This window comes from Podospora pseudopauciseta, chromosome 6, assembly GCF_035222475.1.
Source record: "Podospora pseudopauciseta strain CBS 411.78 chromosome 6, whole genome shotgun sequence".
Classification (NCBI taxonomy): Eukaryota; Fungi; Ascomycota; class Sordariomycetes; order Sordariales; family Podosporaceae; genus Podospora; species Podospora pseudopauciseta.
In genome coordinates, this window is record NC_085895.1 from 3,989,323 (window position 1) to 4,002,722 (window position 13,400).

General features: G+C 52.6%; 5 protein-coding genes across 5 annotated transcripts; 3 read left to right on the forward strand and 2 right to left on the reverse strand.

Annotated features, from left to right (window-relative positions):
• Positions 1 to 100: 100 nt before the first annotated feature.
• Positions 101 to 2,014, reverse strand: QC763_610020 (uncharacterized protein). Its single transcript, XM_062914824.1, has 2 exons — positions 1,042 to 2,014; positions 101 to 986 (listed from the first exon to the last, which is right to left on the reverse strand). The coding sequence occupies exons 1-2, from the start codon at positions 1,089 to 1,091 to the stop codon at positions 194 to 196; spliced, it is 843 nt and encodes a 280-aa protein (XP_062763591.1). The 5' UTR covers positions 1,092 to 2,014; the 3' UTR covers positions 101 to 193.
• QC763_610030 (uncharacterized protein) lies at positions 1,942 to 4,094 on the forward strand (the record flags this gene model as incomplete). The annotated part of the gene is made up of 3 exons (XM_062914825.1): positions 1,942 to 2,934; positions 3,000 to 3,996; positions 4,064 to 4,094. Exons 1-3 carry the CDS (start codon positions 2,499 to 2,501, stop codon positions 4,092 to 4,094), a joined length of 1,464 nt encoding a protein of 487 aa, XP_062763592.1. The 5' UTR covers positions 1,942 to 2,498.
• Positions 4,095 to 4,706: 612 nt separating this feature from the next.
• On the forward strand, positions 4,707 to 6,866 carry QC763_610040 (uncharacterized protein; the record flags this gene model as incomplete). Its single annotated transcript, XM_062914826.1, has 2 exons — positions 4,707 to 4,878; positions 4,985 to 6,866. 2 exons carry the CDS (start codon positions 4,707 to 4,709, stop codon positions 6,736 to 6,738), a joined length of 1,926 nt encoding a protein of 641 aa, XP_062763593.1. The 3' UTR covers positions 6,739 to 6,866.
• A 442-nt stretch (positions 6,867 to 7,308) lies between these two features.
• Positions 7,309 to 7,992, reverse strand: QC763_610050 (uncharacterized protein; the record flags this gene model as incomplete). Its single annotated transcript, XM_062914827.1, has 1 exon — positions 7,309 to 7,992. One exon carries the CDS (start codon positions 7,990 to 7,992, stop codon positions 7,309 to 7,311), a length of 684 nt encoding a protein of 227 aa, XP_062763594.1.
• Positions 7,993 to 8,363: 371 nt separating this feature from the next.
• On the forward strand, positions 8,364 to 10,732 carry QC763_610060 (uncharacterized protein). Its single transcript, XM_062914828.1, has 3 exons — positions 8,364 to 9,130; positions 9,190 to 10,020; positions 10,081 to 10,732. The coding sequence occupies exons 2-3, from the start codon at positions 9,306 to 9,308 to the stop codon at positions 10,626 to 10,628; spliced, it is 1,263 nt and encodes a 420-aa protein (XP_062763595.1). The 5' UTR covers positions 8,364 to 9,130; positions 9,190 to 9,305; the 3' UTR covers positions 10,629 to 10,732.
• The last annotated feature ends 2,668 nt before the right edge of the window (positions 10,733 to 13,400 follow it).

Consider the following 13,400-nt stretch of genomic DNA (forward strand, 5'->3'; position numbering starts at 1 on the left):
AAGGGGTGAAGAGGTTGGAGGACCGTGTATGTACAGGAGGCATTTGCAAGCATATTGCATAAGGAGGGCGTTTTTGGCTATGGCATCTTTCGACTTCAATCTCAACATGATACCAACTAAACATAAAATCGAGTCATCAAATTGTATTGGTACATCAGATCATCTATCATGTATCATCAAAGCCTGCAGAATCTTACAAGCTGTGCTTGGAGGCGTTGTTCACGGGCGCGGGGGCAGCCGGGCCCTCGGGGGTAACATACGCCTTGGTCATACCACCATCCACCACAAAGTCATGGCCGTTGACGAAGCTGCTGTCATCGCTGGCCAAGAACAGAACCGCTTGCGCCTGCTCAATGGCCTCACCGAATCTGCCAGTAGGGAAGTGCACCTCTCTCCTGTGTCTTTTAGCCTTGTCATCGCCCAACCAATCCTGCAGCAAAGGGGTGTTCAACGGCGCAGGGCACAAGCTGTTGAATCGATACCCCTCCCTGGCATGCACAATCGCCAGCTCTCTCGTCATGGCCAACACAGCACCCTTGCTAGCGGTGTACGCCAACTGCGGTGTAGCCGACCCGACAAGCGCAACAACAGACGCAGTGTTGATGATCGACCCCTTGGTCTTGTTGTGTCTCCGCAACGAAAGGACGGCGTGCTTGCAACCAAACCAAACGCCCTTGACGTTGATGTTTTGCGTCAGATCCCAGATGTCCTCGGGGGTGTTGACCGCGTCGTCGTCGCGGGCGTGCATGATGCCAGCATTGTTGAACATGACGTCGACGCCGCCCCAGGCGTCGAGGGACTCGACGGCGGCTTGGACGGCAGACTCCTTGGAGACGTCGCAGATGGTGGTTTCGATCTTGCCGGCGGCGGGGACGAGCTGTTTGACTTTTGCTTGGGCGCGGGAGAGGGCTTCTTCGGATATGTCGGCCATGAGGACGTTGGCGCCTTCGCGGGCGAAGAGGATGGTTGTTTCGAGGCCGATGCCACTAGGCGATGTTAGCCTTAGGGATAACGGTAGGGTGGGGGGATCTAGAAGCCTACCCGGCGGCGCCGGTGACAATGGCGTTTTTACCAGCTAGACGACCGGACATTGTACCAAACTTTGAGTTGATCAAGTTGACTGTTTCTCTTCTGGTGGTGGTGGTGTTTTGACGTCGTTGGAGGGGTAGTGGCGGGGGGGGTCTTGGTGATAAGGCCGATAACACGGAGAGAGAGGACAGCGAATGTTGAACTTGTCACAGACACCCTCAAGAACAAATAAATACCCCAATCTCTCAGGGTATGTAGACGATGGAGCTTTGGAAGGATTTGAGGAGGCAGAAGAGCAAATATGGTGTTTGCTGATAGCAAAGGCAACACTTACCTACTACTTATCTCACCTCTGGACCCATCACTGATACGGCCGACAGCTGCACCATGCCCCGCGTCCCTTGAGCATCCGAGAACGGCGCAAGCCAGCACCAGATGGGAAATCCAACCCCCTTCTCCCCCCTGAGTGGATGGTTGGGATCCGGTCTATCAGATCCACTCGATTGAGCATCCCGAGTCTGGCCGCAGGATCTCGGGGGGCCCAGATGCCGACGGACCTCCTCCGTATTGGCCTCAGTGGACAGTGACAGGACGCGTGACCCTTCAGCAGACGCCCTTGAGGCCAACAGCCCATGAACTTAGACACATGCTCGCAGAATCGTGGGTCCGATAGCGGTGAGAAGCAAGCAAAACCGTCCTTAGATCATTTCCAATGCGTGTCTCGCTACACCTGTCACCGCCATCCAAGAGAGGCGAGAGATGGGATGGAGGGAGTGAGAAGGGGTGGCTTGGCGTCACCGTGGGAGCTGCTGCGGGGTCGTTGCCCGTCTTGATGGAGCTCAAGCGATAAGGAGAGATGTAACATAGAGGGCGATTTGTCACCACGGAAGTCTCAAATTCTCCCAAGCGGATACACTACTTGGATAGGAAATCTCTCTCTAGTAGACCTGAGAGAAGAATTAGACAGTGAGAACTCTGTCATGAGTGTCAGGCTTGTCGAGAACCTCTTGAGCTGCCCCGCACTTTGCACGCCTGGCATGGCACGTGCAAGACCCCTTTCCGCCGTTCAGCCTGAAAGCTCCATGGCTGAAACCTATGACGCAGTGACCCGCAGCTGGACCAATTACAGGGCTCTGCTTGCCTTATCGACATCTTTCAGAGGTGTGACCAGGGCTTATCGGCCGAACCAACCCACCAGTAGCTCCCGTCGGAACTCCCCATGACGATCGCAAAACAAGCTTCCCATCCCTTTTATTGCTTCACGATCCAAAAAGGAGGTCTGAGTTCGTCATCGGTTCAACCCGCTGCCGCTATAAGTGTAAGAACTCTTGCTGGACCCTTTTGAGCTCTTCACTGTGTTCAGGATTCTCTCAGAAGCCAACACCGCAATCTACAGCAAGCCACAAGACCAGGACCCCGCAACCCCTCCATTGATTATTGTGATATAGAGCTTTTCAATACCAGCAACCATGGGCCAACAGGAGAAAGAACCAGAGGTCACGGTGGAACAACTCCCAGACCTCCTTGCCAACGACAATGCTGTCAAGCTCGCCGGTGTCGATGTTGACGGCCAGCTCCGCGGCAAGCTCGTCTCCAAGAAGAAGTTCCTCTCGATTGCAAAGAGTGGCTTTGGCTTCTGTTCTGTCATCTTCGGCTGGGATATGCACGATATGACTTATGTGCGCGAGCTCAAGGTCAGCAACAAGGAGAATGGATACAGGGATATTATCGCAGTGCCGGACTTGCAGAGCTACAGGCGCATTCCATGGGAAGACAATGTGCCGTTTTTCCTGGTCAGCTTCTTTGATCCTGATACGAAGAATCCCGTTTCTGCGTGCCCGAGAGGTCTGGTCAGGGCGCAACTCGAGAAGTTCAAGACGATCAATGTCGGAGCCATGGCGGGAGGTATGTTGATATCTGCTGCGCCGGTGTTTTTGCAAGTAACAGTCACTGATGTGTCGGGCGCGCAGCCGAGTACGAGTTCTACCAGTTCAAGAGCCCTTCCAACAACCAAAACGATAACTTGACCTCTGGTACCGCGGCATTCTTGCAACAAAACCCGCCACATAGTCTACCCGCTCTGACTGAAGGCATGTTTGGATACAGCTTGACGAGACCGGTCCACAACAGCGGGTACTACTACGACGTCTTCAACAGCTGTGAGGCTTTCAAGTGCAACATCGAGGGGTGGCATACCGAAAGTGGACCGGGAGTCTACGAAGCAGCGCTCGAGTTTGGTGAGGCAGCGCAGATGGCAGATCGCGCGAGTTTGTTCAAGTATGTGGTCAAGTCGGTCGCGACTAAGTACGACATCACCCCATGCTTCATGGCAAAACCCAAGCAAGGCCTGCCCGGAAACAGTGGGCACATGCATATTTCGCTCGTCAACCACCGCGGGGAAAATTTGCTGTTCCGTGGAGGAAAGGACGAGAAGGCTCAGTACTCAGACATTGAGTCTCTGTCGGACTTGGGAAGACAGTTTTTGGCTGGTATTCTGGAAGGTCTGCCAGATGTCATGCCCATGGTAGCGCCCACGATCAACAGTTACAAGCGGTTGGTGGAGAACTTTTGGGCTCCTGTCACGGTGTCATGGGGCCTTGAGCACAGAGCGGCTTCCATCCGGCTCATTGCGCCTCCTACCTGCAAGCCGGCTGCCACGAGATTCGAGATTCGGGTTCCTGGCGCAGACGCAAACCCATACTACGTCATGGCTGCCATGCTGGCGCTCGGCTGGCGCGGTATCGAGAAGAAACTGGAGATTCCGTGCCCTCCGCTTGGAAAGGGCGAGGAAGTCGGCGGTGAGTCGGATATGGGGGTGAGACTGGCCAAGAACCTCAGGGAGGCCAATGACCGATTCACTCGCACCGGCAGCATCGCGAGGGAGGTGTTTGGTGACGAGTTTGTGGACCACTTTGGTGGTACAAGAGAGCACGAGATAAGACTGTGGGATGAGGCTGTTACCGATTGGTGAGTTTGGGCTAACTCTGTCCCGAGCATTTGATACGCAGTGAGACAATTGCTGACCAACATATAGGGAGATGAAGCGTTATATCGAGACTGTGTGAGACAAGCATGGCCTGGCTCATTTATGATCTAGAATGGGATCTGGATAGGATGTGTGGATGATGAGAGATGTGGTGATACGATCGATACCCCTAATGATTAATCACACCGCTGCTATTGACATGTTTACATATGCCTATCTTGCCTGCCGTTGACTGTTTTGAGAGAGGGCCGGGTAAATACACTCGCGGCAAGGCGGCTATCGCATTTGCATGTCCCGATCTTGGAGGGTGGGTTCTCAAAGGCTGCTGAGGAAAATGGTCCACCCTTCCGCTTCTTGGCTAGCCCACCTGAGCAATAGCATCATCCTGGACACCCTGGCTGCGGCCCCGGATTTATAGGGACTCGGATGAACTGCCGTCCCCTGTTGGCAGCACGAAGGTCCAACGGGGCCAGGCGAAGCGGGGCACACCCTTGCTGAACCAAACTTCTCGCTGGTGCCGGGACGCCTATCAATTCCCGACGGTTGTATCTTCGGTGACAATCCTACCGACAGCTTGACATTGTAATAAATGGCTGCCGCCGCCCCGGGGATCCAGTCGGGTCGGTGACAATTTTTGGCGACTTTCTCCAGTTTTCGTTTTTCACAGTGGTGTTGACTGCTTGTCTTTCCAATGGCTCTCACAACAGCTTACTCCGGTGCGCCGGCCGGGAGGATGCCGTTTGACAACGCCTTCGGGTTTACCTTTAGCCAACCGTTCCAGCACGAAAGCGACTTCACTCCGGCAAACCACCGGGTGCCCAAGGTGAATGACGAGCAGCCTATTTTTGTGGACAACAAGTCTGGTATGTTATCGTCAGCTGATGTTGGCTTATATGCGCATAAACCTGCTGTGCGACTCTCTCTCTCAGCCAGTTGCTAGACTAACATGCTTCTCTTTGTGATACCTAGGTCGCGCATTAACCTACTCCCAAATCCGCGCCGATTCTCTTGCCTTGGCATCCGGCCTGTTGAGCCTCCCGAATCTCGACCCGACCGAAATCAAGAAACTCCCTCCCACACCATCATGCCCCCAAGGCCCAGAGATCGCACCGGTGGTGTTGATTCAACTACCGAATTGCCTCCCCTTTGCGCCTATTCTCCTGGGTACTTTTGCCTCGGGGTTCACGGCTACGCTTGTCTCGCCTGCCCTGACGGCGGATGAGGTTGCCTGGATTTTGCAAAATGCCAAACCGAGGGTCATCATCACTGCGACGGCGTGCTTAGAGGCGATGAAGGCCGCTATTGGGAAGCAAGAAGGGGATAGGAGTTTCTGGAATGGGGTGCCAGTTTTTACCGTCGATGCTGTCAACGATACCTACCCTCTGGCGTTCTCGGGACAGTCAAACCCCCAAGATTGGAGACAACTCCTGCAAGCGAAGAGGAAGCCATCCGTCCAGCCAAATCAGCGGCTTAACGAGCAGCAAGCCAAAGCCCGGACGGCGGTTATCCTTTGGTCATCCGGCACATCAGGCAGATCAAAAGGTGTTCTCCTCTCCCACCACGCCCTCAACTTCGCCAGCGCCTCCCTCTGGCACGACGCCGATTATTATCCTCCTAGCGGCCCGCAGCGCTGGCTTGGGTTTGCCCCGTTTTACCACGTCTTCGGCCTCTGCAATGTTTTCCTCTTGGGCATCGCCGCCGGGGCGAGGGTGTTTATCATGCAGGGGTTCAAACTCCCGGATATGCTCGAGGGGATAAGGAAGCGTCAGATCACGTACGTGCACATGTCGCCTCCTGTCGCGGTGATGCTGGCCAAGGCGGAGGTGGTGGAGGAGTATGCCAAGCGAGACCCAAAGACGGGGAGGAACGGGTTTAGCTCTGTTGTTGGGGCGGTGACGGGGGGTGCGCCGCTGGGGCATGAGGTGGTTGTGCAGGTGTACAAGAGGTGCGGGTTTAGGATTCGGTTGGGGTACGGGCTGAGCGAGACTTGTAGTACGGCGTTGCAGAGGGGGTTGGGGGAGAGGGAGATGGGGGAGCAGGCGGGGGATACGGGGTTGCCGCATTGGGGGGTGGAGGTCATGATTGCTAGCGGGGAGGGGTATGCGACCAAGGAAGGGGAGAAGACGCCGGCGGCGGGGGTGGATGTGGAGGGGGAGGTGTTGGTTAAGGCGCCCGGGTTGATGTCGGCGTATCTGCCGGTGGGGCTGTTTTTGGGGGCGAAGCCGGACATGTCGGTTACGAATGAGGCGCTCACGGCGGATGGGTGGTTCAGGACGGGCGATGTCGGTGCCTTGTGCAAGGCGGGGAGGTTGAGGATCACGGATCGGTTGAAGGAGTTGATCAAGGTCAGGGCGTATCAGGTTGCGCCGGCTGAGCTGGAGGCGGTGCTCTGCAGCAGCGAGTCGGTCGGCGACGCTGGTGTGGTTGGTGTCTATGATGACGACGAGGCTACCGAGTGGCCTAGGGCTTTTGTCGTCCCTGCCGGCGGGAAGGGGAATAAGTCACGGGCTGATCTGGAGAAGCTGGCTGTTGAGCTGAAAGAGCTTGTGGAGAAGCGCACGGCCAAGTACAAGTGGCTGGTGGGTGGGATTGTGTTTATTGACCAGGTGCCCAAGAGTCCAAGCGGCAAGATTCTCAGAAGGCTGCTGAAGAGCGGTGCAGAAGGGACCAAGGGGGTCGAGATCAAGCTCTACGAGAAGAAAAAGAGGAGCGCCAAGTTGTAAAATAGGAATTATTGTTTTCATTGTGTAGGTACACCCTTCACTCAAGTATAACTTGATGTGCATTGCCGTTGGTGTCCGTTTCGCGACACCTTCATTCAGACTCGAAAATGACAGCACGCTTGGCCAACAGCTCTTCTTCTTCTGGGCGAATCAATTCGACCCGCAAATTCACAACTGCCCAGCGATAAGGCATAGGCCATTCCAGACGTTCATGATGTATATGTTGTCCAGTTCTCTTCCAAACTCTCTTGTTTACCATCCAGACCACACGTCTTATCAAGCTGTAAAGGTCGCTGGCACTAAGGAGAATATCGCGAGCCTGGTAGGGAAGTTGGCTTTTGTGCAGGCTCAAAGTTTCCTCAAGAACCCAATTAGCGACCTCTGTCCGACACTCATCGTTTGTGCAATACGATCCACGCGTTCCTCGAAGGACATCGGGTGCCCTGAGGTCACGCTGCAGTGTTGTGTGATAAGAATCTAACAGCGTCTGGATTTTTGAGAGACGAACTTTGGCGATCCTCTCTGTGACACCTACCTTGTTAGCATGAAACTTTGCGCGACTGCCCCCGACTACGCACAGACAGGTGACTCGCCTTCCATATCAAGAGGACCAAAACGTAACTGGCGGAGCGGCGTCTTATCCCCCTGGTCATTATTGAATACCAGGACTCTGCTTTGCGGATCGATCCAGCAATGGTACACAATTTGAACAGTGTGAGCTCTGAAGACTCTCGAGAAGCCCAATTGCCAGGATAGAAATGCCTCAAACGGGCACCATCTAATGTCTTTGTAACCCTGCCACTTCACTTCCCCGTTTCTTCCAAAATCTACCAACGTGTGCTTCCACGGCGCGAGCAAGTGAGTCATTTGGTACTTGTCAGTGAGAAGCAGCAAGCCGTAGACCGCTTTCCTTGTCATGAGCTTTCTGGGGATCCTCCTGACATGGAATTGGCAGTGGACGATTTGCAGGATGATTTCAAAGTCATCGGGGTCGTCCTCTGGCAGCGAAACCAGCCACTGCTCGCCTGCAGGTTTGGACTCTGCCGAAGGACCGAATAGCATTGCCTTGAACACTGGGGATGCACGGCGAAGGGCTGCCGGATCGACTCTGAAAGTGCGGGGGGTGGGATCCGAGTCGGCTCCGACATGGAGAACAAGATCTCCGTCTGGATCGATTTCCTCGATGTGGAGTTTGTTGATGTCGACTGGCTTTGTGACATCAAGACCTTCATCGGCGCTTTCCGGGGTCGACATATGACTTGTTGAGATGCTCATTTGTTGACTTTGGCACGAGAAGGAGAAGAGATCTGGATTGTAACTCCCGGATGAACATTGTGCGGAGATCAATGCAAGGTTCTGGAAATCGTGTCAGTAACTTAAATTTTGGGTTGCTGCTCTGGCTCTGGGTGGCTTGAAGAACGAGGCAAGCTTCAGTTCAGTGGCGCAGAAAGGGCGTGGCGCTGTGGGTTTAGCCAGCTGTCAAGACACCACTGTACGATCTTGGGATGGTGCGCGAGCCTCCATCTTGTCATGGGTCGACGGTGTGTCTGCGATAATACGCAAAGGTCGGGTCCTGTTGTGCAGCAGCAAATGACGCGGTCATGTGGCGTTGCTCGTTCAATAGAGTTTCGACATCCAACCTAATAAGATGGCATGGGCTTTTCATGATATAAAACTCGGGTGGCTGTCACATATTTAACCAGTTGAGCACCGCTGCCTTTGCAGGTCTCCTGTGTTCAAGGCCATGCTCTTTGGTCCTTGGAAAGAGTCAAGCCCAACAAATGGATCAGACTGGACCTTCACATTACCAGAGGTACATCCATGAACCTATTGATACTGGTTTACTATCCTCGCTAACTGATATTCCGTCTCTTGCAATAGAGAGACTCATCCAACTAAGAGTTGAGCTCAATAGAGAGTGGATCACGCAGGCCTTTAAGGAACAGAGCGCACGTTTTCATCGCTACATGCTGGCATCGAAACATTCCTTTAGCAAGGGCGCGGGGGAGGTTGTGGTCGGTGTCAGCGCTCTGGGGGAGCGAGTTGGGGAATTGCTGGATTGGATGGCAGAGGGGTTTTATACCATCGTGAAAGAAAGTACTCGTGATCCTGGAGTGCCGGAGACTCTGATTGGAAACTGGAATTACGACAAACACTGGACTGTACGATGGGAAGGTCGTCTTGTGTCACCAGAGGACAGGGAATTGATGAACAATCGCAAGCGACGGCCTGAAGCCTATAGTATCCCTAAAAATAGTACTCACCTGAATTTGACTTTCTTACCTACTGCACGATACCTTACCACATGCGAATTCATACCTGCTACACCGTGACAGGCAATGAGGTTAGGTAGAATCGCAGGTTGCTGCCGTCCCCTGTTGGCTTGTGTGCTGTGAGTGGCCCACACAAAGTGGGAAAGAGCGCCGTCAAAACTAAAGCTTTCACTCGCAGCCCTCATCTTCTGCCCAGAGATTTCCCCCTTGCAGCCGAAGCGACCTCCCGCAAACCTGGGTCAGGCTACATCTACCAACTCAACAACAACACCTCACCGACCAGATCGATCCAAGATGTCGAGTGATCCAATCGGACCTACCGAGGGTCCTGGCAACCCGGTCGGAAAAGCCGTCGAGAACCAACAAGAAGCTGGCAACCAAGGAAAAGGTCGGACAAGTGAGGCCGCCGCTGTTGAGAAGATCGTTGCGCCTGCGACTGTTGTCGGCAAAAGCCCCGTCGTCGAGAACATTGATGAGGATGGCGATCTTGTCCTCCATATCGGCCCCACTTCAAACCTGAGGGCATTCAGAATTGACTCCTCTACTCTTCGCCGCACTTCTGAAGTCTTCCGAGCGTGGATTTGCCGCTGGAGCACCGACAAACCGAGCGATTCACAATGGGTATTCGACCTGCCGGAGGACGACCCCGCCAGTTTCAAAACCATCCTCCATATTGTCCACGGACAGTTTGACCAAGCCACAAAGACCATGGCGGAGAGCGACGGCAGTATGCTATACGAGCTGCTGGTGCTTTGCGATAAATATAACATGGCCTATATGATCAAGCCCTGGGCTAATGCATGGCTCAATCGCACCATCAAGGACACGCAAGATACGCCCAGCTACTGGAAGCTTGCATTCATTGCTTGGGAATTAGGACGTTATGATCTATTCATCGAGAGCTGTCAAAATATCATCCTTACGTCCCAGCCTTCCCATGATGGAAGCGGACTAGTGGCCTATGGATGCCAGTTGGGTGATTGCCGCCTTGGCCCTCTCAAGATGGAAGGTTTGTGCATGGTCGTGTTCATTAGCCGTTTCGTACTGCCGACTAATAGAAGAACGATAGAGAGATTCGAACCGATCAGATACGCGATTATTCAAGCTCTACTCGACTTCTACCACACTGAGGTCAAGGATCGTCTGCTTGAGAAGGTCCCTACCCACAGTCCCGTTCAACCTACTGCATCTCACTCTGTAGGGAGATCACCAACCCTGTCATTCGGCAACACTCGCCAAACCTCATCTCATTCCCCAATGACCAACACCGCGTGCAATCAGATTTTTCTGGGGGGCATCATCCAGGCCACCGTGACGCTACTACGGGGCTCAACCGAAACCGAGAATATGGACGCTGGAATCTTGGTCCTTCTTCCCACTGAGGCATCTGAGTTCAAGGATAGCCCTGCCAAGCTAATTGGACAGATGACTACTATCTTCCAAGCCGTTCAGCCATTGGGATTTGGTCACGAGGTCTGCCATCCTGCAGCCAAGTTTCTGTCTTTTCAGCAAACCATCAAGGAGTTCACGGCAGAGTGTAATAAAGGATGGGATGGTCTGCTGTTAACTCCAGCGGATAAAGGCAGACTGGCCAAGAGAAAGGTGCTCTTTGGCTGAGGCATTGTTCTTCGTAGATAGGCCTTGTTGTTCTAGATAGGTAGTTAAAACGCCTCTTGATCGTTTTGTCAAGTCTCCGGACTATCTCTAAAAGCCGATCAGCTATATTGTCAGACTTTGAGTCTTGTTGAATGTGTGTGCTGCCTATCTTTGAGGGAACCATGTACAAATATTCTTAAAGGCCTATTCACTCTCTTATAGCTATGTAAATATCTTCAAAGACGTGATGACTAGGTATTTTTAAAGGCGTAGTCTGTATCTTTATAGAACTAAAGATTGTATCTAAGGTCTTTTGCCTATCTTTAAAGGTATATACACAATCTTCAAGGACGCTTCGAGTGTTGTACAAGCCCATCGACTGTATTCAAAGACTTTAGACTACCTTGGCTATTCATCAAAGTGTTTGGCTATCTCCTCAGCCCTTTATCTCTCATTACATAAGGTCCATCAAGTTACACATGCCATCACTTCACCAGACATTTATCTCAAGCCTATCCCGCTGCCCCTGCATCACCTTAAAACAGATTCGTCAAACTACCCTTGCCATGATGTTCAACACACATTGGTCCCAAACCTTTCCCGTTTCCTTTCAATTATCTCAATGTGCTCCTTACTGAGAAGGTTCTTCGTGTCAAACTGAAAGCCCGTGTGACACACCGCGACTGAAACTCATACAGGAAAGGTGGATTTCCGAAGTCTTGATGGGAAATTTGAGATCCGCCCGGCTGAAATGAAGGGAACCCATGCGACGAAGCCCGCCCAAGATAGAGGCGTTGCAGAGCTCCTTGCCCACGCTGGCGAAGGTTTGGTCCCCACTGTGGATGTTCCTCTTGCAGACACGGCTGGTCGTGTAGGCAACCACCGTTTTGTATATTAAAGCTGCTAGGTCGTTCAGCACCAGCAACCGCTTCGCTGCAATATGCTCAAGCATATCAGTTGACAGAGGACCTATGTGGGCATGGTCCGCCAGGCATATGGCCTCATATGTCACTTTGTTGGTTGGGCCAAGGTTGGAATGGAGGATTATGTTTTTGAGAAACTGGGCGAAGGTGTCGGCATCTCCAAGTTCCCAGCTTGAATGTTAACGCTGAAGGACCGTTAAGGATGCTGGGGAGTCTGTGGAGGTGGCAAGAGTCTTTCTCATGGGCGTCACCCACGGGGTCAAGAGGTGTATGATGCCGTACTTTGTCGGCCAGATTCTTCCACGGCTTATCTGCAAATATGTCTGAATCGCGGCTGAAACATCATCATGCTTCAATGTAAACGTACCCTCAACAGTTGATGACTGGCGTCGTGGTCGAAGGTCGTGGCGGTGGACCAGGTGGTGGGATGACACGAAGGCAAACAGGTCGGTGTTGACTGGAAGCCAGCAAAGCGGCAGTGGGTTGCGAAGGGGGTGACTCGCTCTTTCCTAGTCCATTTTTGCTGGGCTCTAGAAGACAGCAGAACGATTTAATTCCTTCTTCCGAGCAAATCCTCTCGGCACGCCGCCTATGGGGGTCCTACAAGATACCAACCTTTTACTGGCTTGGTCATTCATACCGTTCGCCTCCGTCAATCGTTGACTTAACGGCCGATTCCGCTTGTTTGCCTTCTATGCGCTGCCCGAGGTTAGGTCCCGGAACACTTGGTTTGGCATGAAAGCAGCTTCCCGTCCTCGATCTGTTTGCCCATTTGCTAACAAAAATTGATATTGGCCAGGTCTCAGCGGGCGTTTACGTTAGCCTTTAGACACCCGCAAAAACTGGTTCTCTTCTTCGCTCTTTCCTACCTCTTACCTCCAACACCACCAACAACTCATCAACCCAAGGCCGTCGCTATGGCTTCAGTTAAGGCGACAAAATCTGGGGAAAGACGGCCGACAAGTCGCAATCAAGATCCCTTTGTTCTCGGTCATGACGGGGACGTTGTGCTCACCGTTGGAAAGCCCCCAAAGGACAAGCCATTCAAAGTTGATGCATCAGTACTACGACGCGTTTCTCCGGTGTGGAAATCTATGTTGTTCGGGCCATGCGCCGAATCGAAGCCCAATGACGGTTCCAAATGGCTTGTGCAACTTCCCGAGGACGATGCCGATGCTTTAACAGTGATCCTGGGCATCATTCATGCCAAATACAACTCTGGTCCAAAATGGACCAGACCGCATGTTGGGTAAGATCAAAGATATCTTGTCTTAAGCTGTACATGACCCTTTATCTCTTGGCACCCAAATCCTAATCATTACCTTGCCCACACTCTAGATGACGGTTGCCCAAATATGTTTATTTCTTGTGGAAAGTCTTTTGACTTTTTGAACACCGAGATCGAACTTCGTCTTTCTGAGACAACACCCGTGAAGAACGGTCATCACGCGTGACTGTTCAAAAGCAAGGCTTGTAATGACCTTCTTCTTAGAGGTATCATTCGAGGCACAGCACAAGGATTCCAAGGCACTGTACACCCCAGAGATGCCACGAGGTTCTGCATCGGTGTCGAAAGTCTGGAAAGCAGTTGCTCAGCTGTCTTTCAGGGCCTAAAAGCCCGCGCTCATGTGATGCAGCTGTGATGGGTACAATATGAGGTACGATTCAGGCTCATCACACAATACATGCAACCCATCCCAACGTTTTCGCGATTTCGCATCCAAGGCAGGACAAAGGCGCTGTCCAAGATTGATGAGATATTGCAATCCGATGACTACAAGGGAAGGATGAAAAAACAGGGTGAGAAAATTGAATTGAAATCTTTATAAATCCATGAAGGTATCAAGTCAGCCTGGGTAGTTCTGCCATT

Bases quoted from the DNA above. Each gene is read 5' to 3' on its own strand.
- QC763_610020 (XM_062914824.1), bottom strand. From the start codon at position 1,091: ATGTCCGGTCGTCTAGCTGGTAAAAACGCCATTGTCACCGGCGCCGCC. The intron at 987-1,041 runs GTAGGCTTCTAG...AACATCGCCTAG, and splicing joins ATTGTCACCGGCGCCGCCGG to TGGCATCGGCCTCGAAACAA.
- QC763_610060 (XM_062914828.1), top strand. From the start codon at position 9,306: ATGTCGAGTGATCCAATCGGACCTACCGAGGGTCCTGGCAACCCGGTC. The intron at 10,021-10,080 runs GTTTGTGCATGG...GAAGAACGATAG, and splicing joins TGGCCCTCTCAAGATGGAAG to AGAGATTCGAACCGATCAGA.